Raw genomic sequence first — 24976 nt, forward strand, 5'->3', positions numbered from 1 at the left:
ATCGATGGACAACACCCGACCCAGCATAAAGCTTGGGGGTAAGAAGTTACCTCTGAAACATTTCACACAGATGAGGCGGCAGGATGAGGATGCACTGGTTCAGAGCTCTGTATCAGTGACCTAACACCATCACTTCTTGCAGCATCATGTTTTGTGTATCAAAAAGACTTGGTTTATCCTGCAGGGTGGAGACACACAACAGGCTCGCTTAACCTACAGAGTAGAGACTACCCATTGCCAGTCAGGAAATTCCTGGGTCTTTACTTGCTATTGAAGAAAGAGTCTAAAGGGGAAACAATGCCTTGCTTTTATTATTCAACCTTATAATCCTACTTGAATATTAGAGGTCTCTTTCATTCTATCAAAAAATCATTAAGAATTTTAGCATTAGCTATCCCTTCTCTGCTAACACACAGGCTATTTTTTGGCTGCTGCTTTGTATTTTGCAGCTTCTAAATACAGGGGTTGGAGCCAGTAACCTTAGATGGGCGAAAACCCCCCAGATTTAAGCATCTGTGGTCACTTACTGAATATGCTATTCCTGATTTAGCTCAGGAAGGCAGCTCAGATGAAATATTAGGCTGGATTATATAGAAATGTGCAAACATTTAAGCATAACTATTCACTAAGTAGACACAGGAATGTGATGTAAAAGTCTAGCTCTGGCTTTATCTCTCCAAGTTTCAATGTGCTCACTTGGGTAAGGAAGGAGAAGAAGAGTGTTCCTGGAGTTGGCTCCACACATCAGCAAAGGCTGGGCTTCAGATCCAGTCTTTTCTACAGCATCCAAGATAGTTTGTGACTACAGCACTCCCCCTTCCAGGACATTTTTCCCATGGATTGGATTCCCCAGCCCCCTCGCCCATGGTGCCATCCCATTCATTTTTATGCTCCACAAATGGAATTTGCCCAGGAAGGCATAACACAATTTTGATCTATCAAAAAGAAAAGGTAATATTACCTAGGCATGGGCAGAGTTTGTCTAATTTACTGCTCTGATAATTGATGGTTTAGAAATACCAGTATGATGGGCTTCACAGAGAAACCGGACTCGGGGAATAACCTACATGACTTCAAAGGCAATTTCAGCAGAGGCTCAACCTGACCATACTTGAGCACCTTGGGGCAAAAACTGGTCTTCCATATAAAGGACCTGCTGATAGACAGACATATACCCTCAAATTTGTCCCAAAATTAGCATAATGGAAGTGTACACTGCTGAATCACCATAAACACGGATGGTATCAATAAAAGTTTATGCATCCTTCAAGAACTAATAGCCACTAGATCTTCATTAATTGCTGCTGGACTATATACCCATATATATCCATGACTATACAGCAAAATCGTTGAATACGTAAAACTATGTTTCTTAGTTTTATATTATCAATAAACATTAAAAAAAATAACCTTGTATTTGCATGGGCACATGGTAAATGGTAAAGGTTCTGTTAAATGTTCTAGAAATGGTAATAACCGGAGTATTTGAAACAACTAACACTTTTGCCTATGATCCTCTCAGAAACAGGCTCACTTCACAGTGCAGCATAGGCAAAATTTTCACAGGCATCTGTCTTTTATTTTCAAAAGTGACTTGGGTAGGATGGTAGGACTAGGTTTTCAGAGGCAATTAAGATGCAGATGCTGAAGAATCTCAGCAGGTGGGGTACCTGCACTCCACTGACTTAAATGGCAGCCAGGCATAGATCTCATTGAGGTGCTTTTCACAATGTGACTGTGTGTATGCTGAAACCCTAAATACCTCTGAAAGACCTGTCCTGTGTGCCTTTGGAAATCACTTATGAAAATAGGATATGTGCTTCTCAGAATATGTACTCCGTGGCCCGCTTAAAAAGTGGCACAGAATTCTCTACAGAATACACTGTTAATTAGTTATTTCATTGCAACATGTTCAACAAGTGCACAGATAAGGACTGCCTGACTAAATGGGATGTACACATATCTGAGGCAGACCATCAATTATTAGCTCGAAGAAGAAAAGGAGATAGAAAATTCCCCTCCAAGGTTGCAGAGTAGTAGGGTATCTATTACAAAAGGAAGGGGTTGCATGTAAACTGCAAACTGCCTGTTTTCATACTTTCAAATTAAATTGTTCTTAATGTTTTCTCAGAGTTGTTTTGTAAAATTAGGAAGCTGTAACAAACACATCCTTGGAGCCAGTCAGCCTCAGTACTCCAATTATGTTGGGCTTTGCACCCAATTATGCTGCCAAGTGTTTACTATTATTTAAAATGTTTATATGCTATTTGAATATTCCAGCCAATATTCAGTGAAACAAAAGAACTCTTCTATTCCATTTGTTTTGATATTACACTGACGCATGACTACTCTTCCATGACTCCAAAGCCTCACAAATCTGATTGCATGGTTAGGAAACTACATGATAAAATATGCAAAAAGTTTAGTATTATCTAATCTGAAGGAGAAAATAATACAGTGAATGGTACACACAGCTAGAAGAACAAGCACCGATAGTTCTGATCACTCAATTTACCATTACTGTAGTTATTCAGGCAGAGAAAGATTTCACAGAACAAGGGAGGTCGCTGGTATATAGAGTGGAAAGGTTGTAAGTGTTCTGTGCGAATCAATACTTTAAACCAAAAGGTTCTCATTCCACCACTGCTCTCCTCCAGTAGGGTGGCACTTTTTGTTTAGTCTTATTATCCCCCCCCAAGTAAACTAAGTAAGATTTATTTTAACACTTTTTGCCACTGTAATTATCTCTGTGCAGGTATGAGAAGCAAGAGAAAACCAGGTCAGTCACGCCTGTGAGCAACCAGAATTGACTTCAATAAAAAATTTCCATCTAACCTTACTAATTATTAATGTACAGATGTTCTAGGCTCAAAGTATAATGCCTGTGCTTACCCCAGGGAGCTGGTCCCACCTGATTGTTCTCAATACTAACTAACCCTCCCCCTGCAATGAAATATCAAGCCAACATCTTTCTTTTTACAGCAAAATGTTCTATTATTGTTGTTTCTGCAAAAAAAAGAAAACGTTTGGAAAGCATATTCTTTAAACACTGGATTATTATGACTGTGCTATATACCCTAGCGTATCAAGAGGTCAAGAATCCCATTCTAATTGTACGGCTACACTTAACAGCTCTCACTAAGGTCTTAGCTCTCAATGCCAGATTTTCTTGCTCACTGTTTGGAGTATGTCCCATCACTTCACTGATTCCTTTTTTTTTTTTTTTTTTTAAATGCAGCAAAAGTTCTGTCCCTGTTTTAAAAGGTCTACACTGTGCACCTCTGTCCTTATTCTTTGGATAGCCCTTTTGTCTCTGCCTGTAATGAAAGTCTTGGTGTCTTCACTCCTGTCTTTCAGAAATAGCACTGTTGTCTCCTCTGCTGCACTTCATGGCTTCTACTCATTTACCTCCCCCATTGTGATTCATATCTATCGCTTTGGATGATGTAGAACTGAGGGAGAATTAAAAATAAAAGTGTGCTGAAAGACACAGGGCTGAGACCATGGTCCTACCACCATGCAGTTAAGCACACGTCTCCTCTATACCTCCACTGATTACATGTTGCACTAGTGGTTCAGGTACTCTAGGATAAATCACTTCAGACCTTCAGCCTAACTTAAGCAGACTCAATGTCTGCTGTACTCAGGACTCTGGAGAGGAGTGGATTTATGCCATTATCTGTACTGAACAGCAGAAGAGAAACAACATTCCAGTTCCTCAGCTTTCCATATAACACCACCACTTCATTTTTCACATACAGTAATATTTTATTCTCCCTCTTACATCCCGGAACTATAACACCTTGGGAGTGAAGCAGGAAGAGAGCTAAATTAACTGTGTATGTTCTACATCAGCACTTTTCCATTCCCTGCAAAGAGTTTTAAAACACTGGCCATCAACATTAGCCTAAATCTGCTTCAGCTAAAGCCATGTGGAATTTTTGCAGGAATTCAGAGATCACTTGCGACTATTCCAGCCATATTCCTGAAGAGATTAGTATGTGTTATTCCTAAAAGAGTTCACAGAAAGACTGAGTTTAGACCTAAGCGTATAAACCTGAATGACAGGAAGGACCCCAAGCCATTCAGAACTTAAAAGCCAACAATTTGCAATATTTTCCATATAATTCTTTGGCTCAGAGATCAGGCCATGGCCACAGAACCTGTGAACAGCTATAAGTCGTCTTACTTACAGTCTAGACCTGCAAATACTTCTTTTGAAGCAAAGTAATCACAAAGTAATTCACCTAATCCAAATCACTGAGCGCTTCTCCAGCACCACAGAGTTCCAGGGAGTTTTGCCACTCACTGGGGAGGGAACAGCATCACGTGCTATATCAAACTGCTCACATGTTTAAACACACATCAGCAAGGTGATTCTGTGATTTTGCACTGCACACACCATAGTTTTTCCACTGTGCTGGTGCCTTAATATTTCTGGTTGAACACAATAATATGGTTCGTCTCTTGAAGTTAATTTTTAACTTGTACTGGCCAACTGTATTAAACTATTAAGATAAAGCAAAACAGTATTTTATTTTGTTATACATAAAAAATTGGAAACCACGTCTCTTCAGGTCTATTTGTCAGCTTTACACACTTCAATTACCTTTCTTAGCTTCCTTCTGACGGATGTGTTCAACCACCAAGACTTTAATTCTTACCAGTAGCACTTACCAAAGTGGAAACTCATGTCTGTTGACAAGAAATGAGTATGTAGCTCTCACAGCGTATCAGGAGTAACGTAGATATTTTAAAAGAGCTGATTTTACAATAGCCAAAGAAGAGAGAAAGAGTAAATTTGAATCCAAATTATTATCTTTTAGGAAATCACAGAGACCAATTCATGGCCAACAGACACGTGATTCAAGCAGTATGGAAAAGTCTAATATACTAGACAAACCTCCCACTGACTTCTCTAGGAATTTTGCATGGAGCTGAACACCTGGTGTGGCACAGGAACGCTCTTCCTTGCTATCAGACATTCGTATTTTCTTGCTTGATTTTTTTCTTAAATAAGCATTCATTATTGACAATGTGAGAAAGGTTTCACTCCCTACTGAAGCTTCAGTTCCTGTATTCTTCACATAGTTCCCCAGAGCAACAATATTGAGCATGATCTTCAAACACACTGGATCCACATTTAACAATCCGGTGCCATGGGATTGCCTTGCAATACTCAGTGAGCTTCTGCACCAGCAGCTGTCTTTCAAAGAATGATTTAAATTTTCTTCTTGACATCTGAAGACCAAAATTGTGGCTTCTCTCCCAAGTGTTCCAGAACACCATTACTAGCACAAAGGAAGGTGGGAGATGAAGCCTCTGATGTGGCAGCACTCAGACTGCATTAAAGAAGTTGTTCCACACTCAGGTGGAATGCGGTGGAAGCCAGCTTTTCCTTACTTTGCTGGATATACAGACTGCATCCCTCTACACTGCATAGTACATAAAACTGCAACACCTGTATCTGAGATACACATACTGACCTCAGCTGATGCATTGCTAAAAGGCTATTTCAAATACTCTTTCTCCGCAAAGTCACATGGATAATACATTTTATTTCTTTGGAAAGAATCCCAAGGAAAAAAAGGGAGAGATCTTAAAAGACAAAATATTGCTGTGGTGCCTTTACTCTTTTTTTTTTTTTTGGCCAGAAGCTGTGTAATTCTTTTCTGGCTGGCTTGTTGTGTCACAAACAGAACGACCTTTATTGAATGGTCAGCAAATGTGACGGTTTTAACAAAACTACTGTTGCAGTGAAACTGATGCACCATGATTGTACCCTTGTACCAAGGTAGAGGCTCCACTGGGTATTGTCAAAGCAACTCACAGCAGCTGAATGCAACAATGCAATTAGTGAAACAAGCACAGTTCATGCATAAAGTCTCTTCCAGGCACCATTAGAAAACAAGACCCCAATGTATAAAGGCTTGCCTTTTAAACTGTACATTTCTATTAACTGCAGAAGAAAAAAGTTGGGATTACCTTGCAATTTGATTTCATCTAAAAAGACCAGAAGTCTGGAAAGGGCCACTTCTTGTACCACTGTGGCAGAGCTGGTTGCTAGAATACAATAGTATGCCATGGTCCTTTACGATCAGGACCACAGCTGATGGAAGAGACACCAACTTCTCCATCCTCCACAAGGAGTACAAAAAAGCTTGCTTTCCTTGCAGGGTATTTTTTTGTTACTTAGCTTAACGGATTTTGGAGCCTTTATCCAGTTGCTTAGGATTTCTGCTTTGAAAACTGAATAGGACAAAGGAAAAGCTCTCATCAGCTTTAATGGGATTTTTATCATGGCGTTTGTAAGGACTAGCGTCAGAACGAACAATACATGCCATCGGGGCTAAGAGGTAAGACAGCCTCAACGTAAGATTTTGTCTAGGTTCATCTACCCCATCCACAACAATACTCTCACCACTAGAAGACGCAACTATGTACCACGGCTTCATTTGACTCCCGTGGTGCCGCAGCACTATTCACCTTCTGTATTGGCGAGACAAAAATAACAGAGATTAGGCTGACTGTCTGGAAAGCACCATGCAAGAAATATGACAGCAAGCAAACCCGACTGCTTCTTGTGTGATGGTTCTTGCATCTGGGTAGAACCTACTCTCAGTAGCCTTAGCTCTTAAATAGCTCCTTACAATAGGCATGGTTCAGACATCTGTTTCTGATAATCATTCCTAACTAACACCTCGGGCAAAGGGAAAGCATCTCTCATTTACATCAATAAAATAATATGTTATTATTCACTTTGCTAACTTGTTGCTTAAGTGAACAGTATTTAAGAAGTCTACAAAGACAATGCATGATCAACACTACAACAGTACACAAAAGTCACAGGGACAAGACTACACTGAGCAGAAAATAAAACAAACATGAAAAGGTTTGCTCTGCACCTGAACAATTTTAATCAAAACCTGTTATATTTGTCTTAGAAAAATGTGTAATGATAATTTCATGCTTTTTGTTTAGGACATGTTTATAAATATCAATAAATGATCAATGAATGCCAAGTAATTTTATATAATGCAGAAGGGCAATAATTCCATAATTTAATGATTTAAAAATCATTGCTAAATATCCATTTTGGTTTTGGCCAAATTTAACATGGGAACATATTTATAATATGTTTACAGTGTGTTAACTGTGATTTATTATTTTTTAAATAGTTATTAATAAAATAAAACAAAAAGTGGATGGTAACAATTGAAGGCGAGTATGCAAATTATTCTAGTCTCAGTAAAATTATATCCTTGCACAGAATAATATGATATAGTACTTAACTGAGATGTGGAGATTGCTAAAATAATGTTCTGATACATTTCTTTTTGGCAAAAAGCAGCGTGTTTATTGCTGGCTGGTTTTCTTCTATAAAGTGTGGCCATTGGCCACTCTCAAATAAATTAAAAATGTTCTTTGATGCCGTGCATGAGTCACATATGGGCATATAACTTCACTTACCAGTTAGGGAAGTGTCCCGTTAGCAATTACAGCTCCATTAATTTAGTAATAGAGCTGGTGAATTTTTTTCAATTAACATTACATTTACTGGAAGAACAGACCTTTAGGAGAGGAAGGGACCACAGTTACAAGTTAATTTAGGCCAAGCTGAATTTATAACTCTGGCTGAGAAAAATGGAAGAAAATATTTTTCAAAATGAAAGTTAATGACTTTTACTTTCAAAATCTGAACAAAGATTAAACTAAAGGTTAGTCTTGAAATAACATGGACCAGAGTTTTTGCAGATAAACTAACACTTTTCAGCTTTGTCCAAAATGAATTTTGTAATTTCTGTTTCACTCAACATTTCCCACTCCTTTCAGGTTCCACCCGACTTTAACTTGAAAAAAATTTTCTTTTTAAGCTTTAATTCTGTCAGGCAAGAGAGAAAATATACATTTGTTACTTATGCTGAAGAACCTAGTGCTGCATTATCACAGAATAAACTAGAAAGCCCTGGAAAGGAAATGAGAAAAGACTGAATAGTAACTTGAGAAGAAGGCACCGCACCAAGGAATATTCTGTAAAGGACAGTCATTAAAAAAGACTAAAGCTAGGGAAAGCTTTCAGCTTTTCTTTAACAAATATGGCCCTAAAAATCGCTGAAGGATCACACATTAGAACATCATTTTTATTAGTTTACAGAAAACTAGTTTCCCTTGTGACACAGTGATTTCTGGTTTTATGGCTTCTAGACTCTGGTCCCTGTGTGACAGTTGGGGCCGCTATTCTTCATACTGTAACTCATATAAACACAGCTCAAGTAATAAAACTGAAGCTAATTCTCAGTTTTCTACCAAGATGTCCACTGAAGCCTCTCTTGTTTCCCTTTATTCTAGTATAATAATCAGCAACTATTTGTTTAAAGTAGTTCTCAAGAACCCCCATTGTGGTAGATGATGTAGAAACAGAAAACAAAAATGTATTCACTCCCCACCTTCAGTAATGACTGCAGGTTAAATACAACAATTAAGTGGATTTCTACCATCTGACCTCAAGAGTGGTATGAAACATGACAATCAAAATATTACAAACTGGCCCACGATGAAACTTCTCTATTATTGATACAATGAACTCACTGTTCTTAAGGAAACATTTTAAATAGCATCCATTATTCATGTGAAGTCCTAAAAATTACCTATCTGGGATTTGGAAAAAAGAACACACTTGCATATCAAAATATGGGAAATTTTTCATCTTCTTTTATAATAATGATTTTGTACAAGTTTTTATCTCTGCATTACAATTTTGTTGTTTCAAATTTTTAAACACATAAGGTCGAATCTTCATCTATGCAAATCTGCATTGCTTCGCTTCAAAGAAATGCAATGAATGGCTTTTGCTGTGCTCTGAGGCATATTCTGATTTTTACACAACTGAACCAACTTGGTTACTTTCAGTAGCAGTCTGAATTCCCCGCAGTAAAAGTTTTAATGTTAAAAACATTTTGACAAAAATCCAGCTTTATAGTCAGAGGGAGGTCACTAAAGTCACAAAAACACTATCTGCAGAAAAATGCAAATGACTATCCCATAAACTAAGACCATATCTATGCAAAATGAATAGCCCTTAAAACTTAAGAACAAATAACATCATTGCTCCCATTATCTTTTTATCTATAATTTTTACAGGAGACCAAATAAAGTGTTATGAGGATGCAGCTGGCATCTAAAATTCACTATAAGACAGACGATGATGTATTTGTATTGCCTACTGTGGCCAGTTTCTGAAGAAGGTCAATCCAGAGATTACTTAAATTAAATCTAAACTGTAATGGTCTACAGCTGCTTGCACTTAATTTGTTTGGCTTCATATATATTATTAATGAAAACTCAGTGTAATTCTATACACCTCAAACTTTTGAAGCCACTGTTCTTATTTATGCTTCCAGATGTGTACTTTCATAATAATTGTTAAACTAATGGAAATTACTGCTATATAAATGGGAATTCATAATCAAACAGCCAAGTCGAATACTTCCTTGTAAGGAAATGGTGCTTTAATGCATAAATATTATTATATGGTTCATGTCAAAAGGGAAGCATTCTTTGGTCTTATACGTTATGGATGCTGTGTGCAGCTAGAGTTTTCTCTGATTTGTAGCATAAGGAAAACATGCAAACCAAAATGGTCATTATTCAAATGTATGCCATTCACATCCATTTTGTTGCTTGCTTTGAGAAGTGTAGCTAAATGGTTCCAGAGAGGACAACTACAATAATAACTACACTAATACAATATACATGCATCATCTAAAGCCACAATTTTCACTTCCATCAACATATCTAAAAATAAGCAATGAAACAACCCTGAAAAATCCTTCAGGGTACCCAAATTAATTTTAAAATGTGGAAAATAACTATCCTTTTTAAATTGCTAGGGGTTTTTTTTTTCCTTACTGAAACAGGACAACTGCCACACTGTGATGAATGTTTCTCAAATGTTTGTGTTCAAACTGTCTCAGTGATGTGGAATACTTCTAAAACCAACACATACACTAATGTAACAGAGGCAGTTACTTTGTAAGGCTTTTTTAAAATAGCATAGCATGAAACTCAAACTGTCAGTGCATAAATTACTGCTGCCTTGAGGCTGCAATAACTTATGCATCCATGTATTCACCCCATCATATAGCACCCCTTTCAAAGAAAAGCTCAGATCTCCCCTCCTGCCCCCATCTCCCCACCTCTTTGTGGCAACTGTTACGATATCATTAAAAATAAGTAGGCTTCCACAGTACCAGTGTAGGTGAGGGAGGGAGAGAACTGCGTTAACAAATGACAGAAAAAAAACAAACGGTGGGTTTGGGGTTTTATTTTCAAGAAATCTCTGCAAAAAATGTTATTGCAATAATTATGTGTTCATGTAACTCATTATTATTTGTCTACAGCCAGGCATAATTTGATTTTATTTCTTTAATAAAACTTGATCTAATTTGAGGTTATCATTGTCAGTTCATGGACAAAAACAACTGATCGATAATGCTAGTACTACTAAGCAATAGGCAATTCTATCTACAGAGCAATTACTGACACCGATGTAGTCAACTCAAAGGTTTGCTCTTGCTGAGCCAAACGATGTCAGAAGACTGGCTGCTTTATTTTTCATTTCCCTCTTTTTTGTCCTTCTCCCCCCTTCAAAGAATAAAGCCTTAGCTTGCTAATAAAAGATGTGCTAAACTACACAAACTGAAGACTAATATTTGCTCCTAAAATCATAATTTCCCCTTTTTTAAGCAGGGGAAAAAAAAGCCAGTGAGAAATGAGATTGCAGCAAAAGCACTCTTTGATCTAGAAACACATTTACAATATCTTTAGTCTTAGGAGCAGATCATGACACAATCCAGTCTAGACTACGATGGTGTTATGTGTATATAATGCTGGCAAAATAATTAAACTGCACTGAAAGGATTTTATACTGCAGTTCTGACTTAAACTCATCTAATTAAATTCTTCATGAATTAATGCACATAGATTGAGGTCAACATAGTATATGACTTTGACATTTCATAAAGATGAGTGACAATTATGCATTCTTTCATATATTTTAGATGGCTCAGCAGGACATAATGGCAACTGAAAATTATGTCCAATAGAGGAAATATATTGTTTATATCACAACTTTATCCAAATGTTATAGTTTATTTTATGTATTCACCCATTAGAACCACCCATACTTGGGTATTAACTACACCACTCGTACTGAATTGAAGGCACCCAAGAGTTTTAACAAACGCTTTCCCATGTTAATTCTGAGACTACATCATTATTTTTATATCACCAAGGGAATCCCAGTATAAATTTACAAGGTCATGTATAGCCTTTGCTACAAAAATGACAATACTATGCCCTTAGAGTGATCAGCATGAAACACCTTGCTAAAAAAGACACCTGAAAGTGCCTGCATTATTTGCCATATTTATGTGATGGCTTCAGAGTGTTTACAATATTCTAAAGTACCCTGAGAAAATCTTTAATGACCACTGTCATGCATTTTCTTCTCTGGAAAAGTCTTCTTAACTATGACTCTGAGATCTAGACAGCTTAAGAACAGCTCAGAGCCATTGTCTTTGAGACTGCTTTGTACACCATGCCATAAGGAGAAAATGAAAGGAATGAAAAGGCTTTTCAGTGATTAGTCACCATTTCATTAGGCTAAACTACAATAGCCAGAAGTGGCTTTTACTTTACAAAGGGGAAAGGACCCTCAGTTAAATGCTCACAACACATAAGCGCTGATTAAAAAAATGCCACAACCGAACAAAGCAACTTGGATTTGTCTTTGGCCTTGGGTAGTATGGCTCAATGCAGTGTACGGTGTGGCTGCGCTCCTTTATAAACCCATTCTCAAGTACAGTTGGGCAGATTATCAAAATCTGAGTTATCAAAAATGAATTATTGCTCTCCTGAAAATGAATAGAGAGTGGAGAAATAACTTCATAAGCAGCAGAAGAAATGCTACAAAAATATTAGCCCTTTATGCAAATAACAGTAGTCCTCTTACATCTGGTTGTGTCACAGCCCTGGCAATTCACTGCATATTATTATTATCAGCATTGACAAAAATACCCCCAAAGCAAACAACACCTCAGGAGCTCCTAAGAAACCTTAACAACCACTGCTTGGTATCTGTTAACCTTTCCAGACTGATGCTGTTTTATCATGTCAGCATGGAACAGTGATGCTCATAGCTTACCAAGCATTCTAGCACAGATCACTGCGCTGGGGCAGAGAACAGAACTGGAGTTGTGTTTCCAGTAGTCACGGTTCTGGCTTATTAAATTCTTCAGTTTCAGATATGATGCCTCAGCCCACACTGCTCACCAAACTACTACTACCTTGGCAAAAGCACCTCACCTTACTTAGGCTCCAGCCCATTCACCTGGAGGGAGCACAGATGTACTTCACGTGCAAATCCAGACTCCACAGCACACCCGCGTCGCAGAGTGGTGCCTGAGGAATCTGGCCCTAAAAACTGAAGGAGAAACACTTCAGCAATAAAGGGGATACTTTGCTGTTGTAAGAGATGACAACTCTGTGCTTAATCACTTTTAACAAACTGAAGAGGGGCCCTGCCTAAATGCTGCTATACTACGCAAATCACTGACTGGTGATTTGTTTCTTTGGGCGGCTGACAACCAAAGTAAGTCAGAAATACTTTTTAGTGCAAAGCAACAGGCTGTGAACATGATGAGCTCAGGATCAGGAGGAATAAAACCTTAGGTCACCTTTCTCTCCCAATGATTCTTTGCATCATGAATCAAAGCAAAAGTGGTGGCCAGGAAAAGCTATGCATCTAGAGCTGAAGAAATGAATAATTACTTGTTACTGAGTACAAAATTAATGTCAGGAACTTTTCCCTTTTTTCTTTAGAGATTAATACTTAATCACTTCATGGAGGTATTTTTCATTCCACTGCACTACAGTAGTACACTGTCTTATACACCTTCTGAAATGCACGCTCGCAGTGCTGTCCTACTGTCAATTGCAAGGAGGAGAGTTAAAAAAAAAAGGGTGTGATTTTAAATGTCTCATGAGAAACCAGAGAAAAATCTATCTCCGTAAGAGAAAAATCCTTTAAAAACTCCTTAACCTAACTACAATGAGGTCATTTTACCTGCCAGCTGAGTGGGTTTGTCATAAACGCATTCACATTTATTTTTCTTCTACAAAGCATTCAAGTCATCTTTATGCTACTGAGACAGCTGATATTTTCTGGGAAGAAAAAGGGATGTGGTCAAACTAGTTTGGTAAATTATCTGAAGCCTGAAAGAAGAAATTAAATCTAAAAGAGCCAAGTGTCACAGATGAAGGAAGGTATTGAAGCTATAACCAATGGATTCCTTCATATAAACTCTATGGCAAACACCATTTAATTAACTATCTTAAATGCAAAGCTTCTTAGTAATCCCTTACGAGCTTCTCCAAAGGCTCAAGATTTTTTCTAGGTGAGAAGGGAAATTCATGGTAAAATTTAAGGGAATTCTTGTGTAGGAATATGAAAAACTGTTTTTCATTAGTAACCATAGCCATTGACTTCCAGTATGACGTTCTGCACATCCCTTAAGTAAAAGCTCACTGTGCTTTCGATTCAACAAAGGTATTTCCATATACATACGTAGAAGAAGATCAGGTTGTTAACCTGCTGATCGGTACATCAATGCTTCCACCTGAAAAACAGGACTGAAAACCCTTGCAGGCCCCACACAGATATTGTTGATCTTCATTCATTGTTGTTTGAGACCATCCAATGAAAATCACTTCAAAAGCACAAAGCCTTTAACAAAGCTAAATTCTTACACATCATTCATCCAGCATGCTATTCAGTCCTGTATCAAAAGAAATTCAAACTGCGTATGAAGCCTCTCTTTTGGTAGTGAGAAAAGCACATGTCATTGCTTAGCTGAGAACCTGCTTTGGAGTATCTGAGACCACTCTATGAAAGCTAAAGCTTTGATTTACTGACTTGCTGAGATACTCCATTTTACTCACATATTCCTCAAGCACTGGAGAAATCTCCTTTGTGTTTGGCGTTTTTTACCATTTGCAACTATTATAGTCATTCCATTAAGCCACAACAGCCTGCAATCATTCTGCAGAAGTTCTTTACCTGGTGAACGGATTATTTGTCTGGGCTGAAGATCATCATCTCACTATTGCATCATGCTTACAAAAGTGTGAGGTCTCTCATAGCATATGTAGAGAATCTGTTCCCTCATTGTGAGTAACAAACAACCATTGCTCCACAAAATACCATGGGCCACCAATAAGAGCTGTCACTCAGGTTAAGAATGAACTATTTCTAGGTGAAGAAAGACACATGGGAAGAGTAAACGTACAGTCAAGATCCAGTGAAGGGTGATAAAATTTGAAAACTTTAAGAATACTAACATGTTAAATACTGCTATCTTAACTGCATTAAGGTATAGGATGTTAAAATGCTCTTTCTTTGGAAAACATGTGATAACCAGAACATGCTACTCCACTGCAATTCATAGTAAAGTTCACATACTAATGCCATGTCACACATCTCTCTTTTTGATGCATACCTGAAAATTGCTTCATCTTGATTCCATTACTAAACAGTGCTGCTTTCTTCAGTCCCACCCAAAGTACTAAGGCCTTTACACAGACTTTAAGTCAGCGAGACAGTTCACTTCCATGAACAGAATCAGCGCAAGTCCCCAGGTGAAACTAGCCTACCTTGCTCCAAGCATCCAAATGCCAAAGACACCAAAGGCTTCCAGTCTTTAAAGCTATGCTGCATATACAGATGCAAAATAAAGTAACTTAAAGTAACTTAAGTAAACTAGATCTGTTGGGTAAGAAGGGTTAAATAAATAGGCTTGATAAAAATTTACTCACAGTCCTTTGCACATAGGTATTCTTTTCTATACCCTTCCTTTCTAGTCTAAAAAGTCCCATCTCCTCCCCGAGATCAACAAATTCTACCTCATCTCCTCTGGTTCCAAGCAAAGCCTTTCCGTCATCATTAAGGCTTGGCTTTGTGTCAAGTCCTTGCCCTTGTCTCAGAGCAAAACGGCCAACAACTCCTCTCATGTATCTTTTCAGCCCTTCCCCCCCTCCACCCGCACTTGGAAACTGTCTTGAACTTTAGTTTTGTTTCAAGAAATCTGGAAATGTGAGATTCTGACCATTTAAATCTTGCCGATACACACATAAAATCAACTGAGAACAAAAGCTTCTGCCACTTAAATTACTTGCGCATACAATAAAAAAATGAAATGTTATGGCTATACCAAAAGTTGATAAAACATGCATATTTATGAAAAGGTAAGTATTTAAATGCATGCATTTACACAAATCAGTTTATAAATACAACTGTTTGCAGACTTCATTTCTAAGGCATGGGTGAGTGGCAATGCTGCTAGTTCTGTTTACCATGCAAGGTATTCAGGGCTTCAGCTCATGTTCCCAAGAGTTCCAGTTGCTTTTGTTAGGACCATGAGGGTAGCACATATCCTGCTTTAGGCTTCCAGAAATTATTTATGCAGGACTTTCCCATTCATACTCTGTACCCTGAATATTCTGACTTGGTTTTACAAGCTGATTTCACGTAAAGCAAGGTCAGATTCTGATGCTCTCTCAGCCACAACTGGATTCATGCTCTGCGTGAGTGAGGCTACCATAATACCCTACCACAACAACATTACGTGTGGATGGAAGAATCGATGATACATCATCACCGCATGAGCAGTATCGGGGCTCTGTCATACAATGCTCTTGCGTTCTTGCTTTTCTTCATGAACGGGCTGACACACTTTCTTATTCTCAGGGGCTCCACGAAACAAGACGCAAATTTATTGCACATGTGCAGTTACTCCACCTGTTGGACAATAGTGCTGACAGTAGTGTGTGTTCCAACAGCTTCAAGGGATGCTCAGGCATCTTGCCTGGGCATCTCAACACCAAACTGAACCCACTGTTTATACACAAAACTTGTGAAGAGGCACAAAGCTGCAGTACAGAATACGGCCATGAACTCTATGCTGTTGGTCTTTAGCTGCATCTTAGTCTTGCCAGTATGATACATCTCATGCTGGATGACTTTCAAAGTTGATTCACTCCTCTTGTTCATAAGCTAGAAAAACGGTTTAAGTGATTACCAGGGGTAAGCTAAACAAATAGCAGCTAATGGGAAAGATCAGGAGAAAAATGCTTAGGGCTCTCAGTCCACCCCAAAACCAGCCAACAACCATTCTCCCACGCAGGGTCTGAATGTTTGTTTGGAGAAGGATCAGTAAAAGGGCTTTCTTCTGTATCTGTGTACCACAGAGACCAAGATAAAAGGAGTCTGTATGAGACTTTAGAGATTTCAGAGGAAATAAATGGAGAGTGATTATCAAAAGCTAGATTTAACCGTTCAGGCTCAGATTATTCCCGAACACATTTAGGCAGTAAAGTCAAACAGTAAAGCAATCCTGGAATATTTCAGTTAAGGTTCTGACATGTTTCCTGAATAGAGCCTTAGTTCATACATTACACTGCTGAATGCAATGAAGCAATGCACCCTAAAGAAGAATGTCAAGATTTGCCTCTTTGTCAGGGTAAATTGCTTATATTTCACACAAACACTGCTAAGCAGTATCTATGACTTTCTGTTCTATATAAATACAAATTCTAGGCATTATAAGATGGTAAAATCACTCGTTTCCAAAAGGCTGATAGTGAAAGAAACAGATAATTTTCTTATTGCACATAGCTATATGAAGTATGATTGTTCTTTAAATCTAAACAATGGGTTTTCTACCATAAGGGTCTTTATACTGTGTGCGCTCTATATTGTACCAGAGCTTGAAAACTTGAACCTACATCATATCCTTTCAGGAAAGCCATGCAAAAGATGCAGCATTTTGTGGCCATGCTGCAAGTTGCCTTTTGCTGACATCATGACTTAGAAGAAAATTTCTGGATGGCCGTTACTGGGGCACATGATTCTTTGAATGTACAGACCTGTGACGCCTGTTCCTGTGATATGGAGGCCAAGCCTCATCTCGGGAGGTCTTGCCAAGATTTTATTCCCTGCTGTGCATTTCCCAGTATATAAAGAAGTGGGAAAGGAGAATGAGACAGCTCATCTACATAGCTACCTAAATGCTAGCAATTGATATTGTCTACATGTCACCACTCCCATGATCCTGGGCTGCTGTCCAAAACACTCCTGCAAAAGAGCCAAAAAACTCAGAAGAATCAAGGTTTGCAGTAACTCTTCCCCATTTTGTCACCTTTGGTGTTTTATAGGCTTCCAAGCATGCTTTGTATGTTCCATTATTCTTCAGCACAGACTGATATTTACGGAAGATAATGTCAAGATTTTAAATCCTTTCATACTTTTGAAAGTGTAAGCAAAATATATTGCATCAACCGTATAGGTGCAACTGAGAAGAATTAAGCAGGTATAAACATACTAGCAAACAAGAATTACAATTTTAAAATGGAACAAGCCCATGTTTAATTCTGAGCAAACTGTCAGCCAGCCTTAAATCCTTTTTCCTTCATGCAATGGATTCAGACCAGTTCTTCAGCTAGTGGAATAACTCTCCTGCTCTGAAGAATAACCATATTAATGAACAGCTCAGCTATTGATTCTTTTGACATTTGACTGTTCAGCAGGTGCTGAATTCAGGGTTTACTAATGCTGGTGTAGCTGCTACCACCAGTTTCATTTTTCCCCTTTATTGAAGAATGATCTTTATAAATGAAGATAAAAGTTCCTGACATGAAGAAAGCCAACACAGAGTTTAACAAATGAGCTATGTGGAAGGAGGAGTTCTTTTGCACCTGTCTGCTGATGGAAGGTGCTTATGAACAGAAGTCAGTCATTCTGTGTTGGATTACATTTTTCATTGCTGTTTTTAGCAGAGACTCAGTCCACCAGAACCTGACATTCCAAAATCCCTAGGAATCCACCAGGTACTAAAGCAGACTCTTTTTAGATTCCACAAAAATTAATCTTACTCCAGGTGTTTTGCAAAGAATGTTATGTTCTACATATCAGTAATTTTCAGTGCAACTCTTATTTCATACAAAAAAAAAAAATCCATCAATTTAATTTTGTGGAAGATATAATGAGCCTGGTTCTACATACTGCTTCTTTTATCAGCTTCAATCTCTCATTCTCCAGGGAAAGCAGTACAGAAGTGTCTTGTCCTTTGATAGCAATAGATAACTAACCTCATTTTGTAAAAGCAGAACTAAACAGAAGAGTTATTCTTTGTCTTCAGCAGAAGCAGTGAATCAGATCTCATTGCCTTGTACTGAACCCAGTTTAAAGCAATTCGACGCCTTACACATAATCATTGAGAAGCTTACAGTTGTACTTTTTTTTTTTTTTTGGCTCTTTAGCTGGCATTTCTTTATGCAACAGGGTACCAGAAGGGTTTATATTTGAGGAATATGACAGGTCATATTTTCTGAAGCTGTATTTTCAGGTCTTCTGCATCCTTACCCATCCGTTAAGTTCAGGTCAAATTTTTGTGTTTCTATGGCAGTAAAGATTAAAGATGTAACTGCTTTTAAAGCAGATATTTTCAACTCTTCTTAGCCACATAACCTGGGGCTTTAGATGAACACTTCCATGCCTCAGCCTTCATCTAGCCAGTGTTAACCAATTAAAAAAAAAAAACAAACAAACTAGCCAACGATAACCCTACTTACCAAAGCTTTTTTTTTTCTCCTTGATTTCAGGTATCGCTAGATACCTACTGACAGACTAAATCAAAACTAAATGACAGAAGAATTTCAGATTTAGAGAGGTATTTGATTACGATGCCATAAACACTGTGATCTATCTGTACCTCTGTCTAGACTGAGCTCCCACTGTGTAGGTACACAAAGTCACTTCCCTGTCCTGTGATGACTCCTATGGTCTGAAGCAAGAGGAAGAAGACTTGATGCACATCGCAGCAATCACTTGGCGTGATTTTGTTTAAATGATCTGCATGACAGAAATCAATGTCTTTGTGCACAGTAGGTATGACAAATCAAAGTAACTTAGGACAAAATGCCTGTGTTGTATTGACAGATGGAAAGTGAACAATCTGTACCAAAGAGTGTTTCTCAGGCAAAAATAAACTGAAATGTTACTTAAGAAACATTATGGCAATTTAAATAAACAAAAGCTTCGGTATGACAATCTATCACACCATTTTTATAATTAAATGAGAAGTGCTTCACACTTTCACACAACATTAAGATGGCTATGAACACCACAAGCTTACCTCTCCACACATTCATATTAGTGTTACTCCGGTCCACTGACTTCAGTGGAATAACATCTGATTTACAGTAAAGTAAGGCAAGAGGAGAAACAGACCTGAAGACTAGAAATAAACCTGAGGTTTTTGATGAAACATAGTCTTCAGCATGAGATGCAAAAGGTGACTTTCCTGACAAGTGCTACCCAAATTCTTAATAGGTTTCTGTATGTAACCCCATCTCATTTCATCCTGACATAATCTTAATTAGTCTTAGTTCTACTGCAGAGAAGCCTACTGAGGCAGTTAGCACCATATAATTAATCAGCTATTTTGCACGCATCACAGCAACCAACAGTGTCAACTTACTGATGTGAGTTAATACAAACAGAAATCAACCCTGCCTTTCCCTTTCACATGAACTAAAAGCATGTGGCATGGAATGAACATATGACTGTTTCTTCTATACACTGCCTCATGTCCTTTCTTCCCTTAGCAGCCATTTCCTAACGCATCATTACTCTCTGCAAAGTATAATCTGTTTTTTCTGCTGGTACTAGGAGAAGAACATGCAATTTGATATTTCTCTTAAACTTCAGTTTCTTCACAGAAGAGTAAGTCCAGCAACTGAAATAAGCAATGATAAGACATAATTCTTGCTGCTGGAATTCATAAATCTCACATTTTATTTTTCTTTCTGTGTGCTTTAGCAGTTTTTAAGAAACTGAATTTTGCACCTGCACATAAATATATATTTGAGAGCACAATCTGCAACATTCAGTCATCTCATAGCAACAGAAAATAATGTACTTACAAATATAAACATATACAATGTACATACTAACTCACTGGATTAAAAGCTTCACCACCTATCGATGTAATTGCAGATCTTAACTTTATTCTATTGTTTGAGATTTATCTTTTGTCTTCACTGCAGGAGCCAAACATCACAGTATTGTGCCTAATGTCACCAAGGGGGAAACCATATGATTATATGATTTGATGGCAAAGAAGAAAAAAGCCACTGCTTAAGGAAAACAATTTTATAAAGCTGATTCTCCATTTGCCTAAGCTTAAACTGAAATAGTTCAATAAGCAGTATAAAACCACAAGAAGGTTTATTCAGTTTTGTATGGCATCTGTAATATGATGGGGTATTTATTAATAGTCAATGCAACGTTTAATACACGGCAGTGTTTTGCTTCAGCAGAACACTGTAAAACTACATGCAAGAACAATTTAGTCCATAACTAATATTCAACATAAGAAAGAATAGCCTAATGTTTTGAGATTTCTCAGATTCTCAGAACAAACAGTGAGATAATCATTGTAATAGAAAGGCAGTACTTAAATGACAGTTTATTTCAGGAACTGACAGTAAACTGCTTAACACCTTCTCTCTACAGTGTTTGTGCCTCAAAGCAGTAAAGTATCTAAGACTGGAATTATTAAAAGTTGTTACAGCTCTAGTGTTTTCATTTCCAGTGGTATCTCAACATAGGAACATGTACAGCCTATTCACTACCCCACACAAGGAGTCATTCACCATTATTATTGTTCAACATCTTGGGACTTTTTTTTGTATTTGAAGGCCTATCACAAGAAATTACGCAGCCTACTGGAACTGCTAAATGTTTCAGGTGCTGTCATCCATGATTACTACTCATCGAGCAAAGGAATCTGATGTCTATTTCTCAGTACCTAATTGCCCTGCCTCTCCCTCCTATATAAGTCTTCTTAATTTCTTTTAATGCTGGAAGAATACAGCAATTATAACTCCGATAAGACTGCTACCAAGTTTGTTTTAACCTAACTAAATCAGCAGTAACTGAAGATAATCAACTGTTCATCTCTGTTTCTATTTTAGCAGATGGCAAATATGTTATCAAACAACAGCAACGAGAATATATGTATAGGAAGGAAAGATAAGATGTAGTAAGGTTATCCTAAACAACTCAAAGCCCATCATCAAGCTACCTATACCACTGATGCCTCTTCTATCCTAGAGATACGGCTGTCCTTTATCTTCTAACCCTGAGCTACATTTTACAATCCTTCAGTCACCTGCGCTATCATCTAATTCAGATTTCGCACTCTGACACTTAGTCTGAATGTCTGACATAACACACAGCTAGTGAGCCACAGTAGGTTCACAACATGATTTTGATTAGTAATTGTAAGATTGTGAGTAGGATGTGAATGGGAAGTCAAGACAGGGGGCAGAAGGCAACAGAGGTAAAGTCAGATTCCTGGGGCTAATTTCACCAGCAAGAGCTGTGTTTTAACCTGTGATTAAAATCTCAGTAGGAACAAGGCAAAATGAAGCCTAGACACAGCCTAAACTGTTCCAAAGGGATCAGACATCATAATAAGCTCATGATTAGACTGTGTCTACCTAAAGATTGTACACACTGAGGATTGTAGAAAAATGCAACTCTGAGTCTGCAAGTCTTCCCTCGTGACTTCTGTCACCATCTCAGTTAGCCTGATAGTCCTATCATCCAGACAAGTTCTAGTGAAACTGCCACTGTTTTGGATGATTTTTCCAGTCTGAAGTGCCAAATTTCTTATTAGGCATGACCTTGGATGACTGATGCATCTCCTTCCAAAACAAACTTTATTAGCCTTAATCATGATAAGTTTCATCAGTCCTGGAACATATTGACATTTTACTTTATTGCATGCTGTAAGTTTATCACATTTGGTCACATTAAACCTTTCTTACTCAGACAAATGGCATATTCACAAGAGCTTTCATTTAAAAGTGGACTAAACCAGAAATATGGATGTTTGGGTAGTGGTTTTGAAAGATTTAAAAACTAATGGCATTCTTAACTTCTCCATACTTTCCTACTTGATCTCATAGCCAGCATTTCTCAATGCTAGAAATATTTAACACCTCCAAATCACTCAGAAAATTCTGAACTCTTGGCATTCACCTAAAATCAGACTAAAAATTGCTTTCTTTCAACATATGGTATGTCCTTAGCTGGGTGATGCTATTAATCTTCAGTGTGAAAAGCACGGCCACAGAAAACTTGATCTTAATCAATATGCAGTAGCCTAGGGTATCAGAACTTCGTCATGGGAGCCGGGAATGGACTCTAAGCTTCTTTGGCTCTAGCCAGACCCCTTTGACCTGAAGAAGGTCTTGGAGCTGTTAATCATAAAGCTGGTGAGAAGGGCAGTGGCACATCTATCTGATGCAAAAAATGCTACCCAGGTGAAATCTGTAACCAAGCAAATTCTGTACACTTAGAGCAGGTGGCAACAGCTGCTCCACAGAAATATGCAAGATTCCTCACAGGAAATGGTTTCTGATGCTTAGATCTCTTTTTGACAGGATCTACTACCTTTTATGCTTCTTAGTAGTTAACAATTGGCTTAAGCGTAAAAACGCTGGTTTTAATATGTTTTCATTTAGTAAAAACTTATCTCTGGTCATTCTGGTCATGTATCTAAATTCATCTCTGGATATCCATGTGACATATCTAGAGCACCCTTTCTCCAGCAGAGCCCTAAAGCATCTTACGCGTTACATTCTTAGACCATTATTGATGCCTAGACATCTTTAGAGTGTATCCTAGTATGGATTGTCTTTGTCCAGTGACAAGAGAAATGCACGTTTATGTAAAGTGGTGTGGGATTTGCAATGTCACACACAGCGGAAGGTCTTGCTTAACAGCCTACTTCGTAGTGCCGACTTTATTTATTTTGCAAGGACTCAAAAACCCTGGCAAGTGTTGAGTCTGCGGTTCCATGGAAACCAGGTATTCCAAATTGAATGCTTACACTGCTAACACTATCCTCCAAACAACCTCTTTACAAATGATCAGTAATATGAAAATGCCTTCTTTCCATCTATCCATTCATTTTAGTTTCTTCAGAATAAACTTGTTTTCTAGGACCATCAGAATGTGCTATCTGCATCCAGAACAAAATTGGGATGGGCTGCACATGCTGATCCTGGTAATACTTACAGCAAGTTACGAAATGGTAAAATCACTTAAAATGATGGTGCTTACCCCTTTCTGTGTCATAGAGGTACACAAACTTTTCCCACTTATAATGAGTCAAGAGACTCAAGATGGCTCCTTTTAATGCTGGCCGCATCTGGATGACAAACTGCACATCTGCATCTGTTGGGAAGCTGGGTGTGACGAAGGATGTGTGAAGTGCTCCACAAAATGATGTCAGTGTGTTCATTGACATCTGGTCATAGAATCCAAAGATGGCGTAAACTCCTCTGGAGAACTGTGAACAGACTAACAAAGACAGACAGGGATGTTAAAATCTGACATACAATGAAGGCAACAAACTTTTAAAGTGTGTTTGAAGTAAGCCTTCTAAGCAATCCTGAAATTATTCTGTATGCTGCAGCAGACGGCATGAATTCATGAGATAATTTATACTAATTTCAGTGTAGCTGTGAGTTGTACCAACTTTGTCACAAGTAAACTGGCCTGAGCACATTTTTGATTGCGATTTGTCCTGCTATATTGTTGTAATCCACTAATCTCTCCATATTCTTTAAAAACAAACATGGGATTACATTGCTTGTCTGTAAAATACCTTCCCTCCCTTGAGTACCACCTGTTAGCAGCTACGTAACAAATGTCAGGTCTGCTTGAAAGTCAGTATGTTAAGATGTAGTTTTCCCTGGTATCCCACCTTGATTCAGATCTGATTCAAAGAAATCTGGATGTTTTATTCCTTTCTAGTCCCACAACTCTGAAATCTCTGTGTGAAACCTGGGTGTGGTCTTTTTCAGTGAGAAATTATGGTGGCTTCTTAACTGAGTATTAAAATCTTTCAGAAGCAATTTGGAACGTGTATGGCTCATTAATGACAACGCAAATAAGGAACACATATTGTTGCTTCATGGGATGAAAGTTGATATCCCTTAACCAGTAGGCTTTTAGTCATTAACTTTTCTGGTGTCCTGAAGAACTCATCTAGTACCAGAAAATAATCAAAATGCAGTCAAGGGTGTTTTGTTTCACATGCACTTATCTGGGGAAACACTTCATTTCCCATACTTTGTAGAGATTTAGCAATGACCACTTGGGACAAAAATGAAGGTATTTCAATTTATAAACGTGGTCAACTTCATGGGAGTTGCAGGGAAAAGAGTTTCTTTGTTGTTCAACTCTGTAGCAACAGAGCAAACTTCTTGTGACCCTGGGTTCTTTCCATGGAGGGAGACTGCATCAGAGACAGCGAGGGAGCCTGATATGTGGGATGCTGGGGCTCTGGTCCATAATAAAGATTGTACAACTGAAATACAATACAGCATAGCAGCACTTCTAAATCAAAACATTTTTGGACTGAGCTGAGCAAATTCCATTTGTAATGAAGATAAGTTTCCCAGAAAAATGTTCATTCAACATTAACAATTTCACTTGTCAAGAACTGGATTTAACAACAATTTTCAACTAGCCCCATTAACCACTTCTGCCAAAACACTTCATATTTAACTTTGCAAAAAGCAAGGGGAAGTAATTACCGGTAAAGAAGACATGACTTCTACACAGAAATATACAGCATCGTTACTTCCAAAAGTACCATCATGAAACATTTCCTACCGTAAATGCTACCATTCAGAATCACTAAAGCCTCTAAAAGTAATTTTAAAAAGGATTCTCCACAATACCACCTCATTGATACAGCATCATGGATAACACCTCAAATAGGTAGCCAGGTGGGAAAATTCTATTTTCTTCCTGGAGATCCAGATGCAAACATAGAAC

General features: G+C 38.0%; 1 protein-coding gene across 5 annotated transcripts in view; it reads right to left on the reverse strand.

Moving 5' to 3' along the window:
• The window catches only part of GRIA3 (glutamate ionotropic receptor AMPA type subunit 3), a 156263-nt gene that overhangs the window by 97397 nt on the left and 33890 nt on the right, over positions 1 to 24976 (reverse strand). For all 5 annotated transcript variants that reach the window (XR_008239069.1, XM_052813323.1, XM_052813322.1 and 2 more), the window contains exon 3: positions 23252 to 23491. Coding sequence is in view for 4 of the 5 variants with exons in the window: in XM_052813323.1 (XP_052669283.1) it covers positions 23252 to 23491 (240 nt within the window). In the remaining variant the exon portion in view is untranslated. The remainder of the gene's footprint in view (positions 1 to 23251; positions 23492 to 24976) is intronic.

This window comes from Harpia harpyja, chromosome 18, assembly GCF_026419915.1.
Source record: "Harpia harpyja isolate bHarHar1 chromosome 18, bHarHar1 primary haplotype, whole genome shotgun sequence".
Taxonomy (NCBI): Eukaryota; Metazoa; Chordata; class Aves; order Accipitriformes; family Accipitridae; genus Harpia; species Harpia harpyja.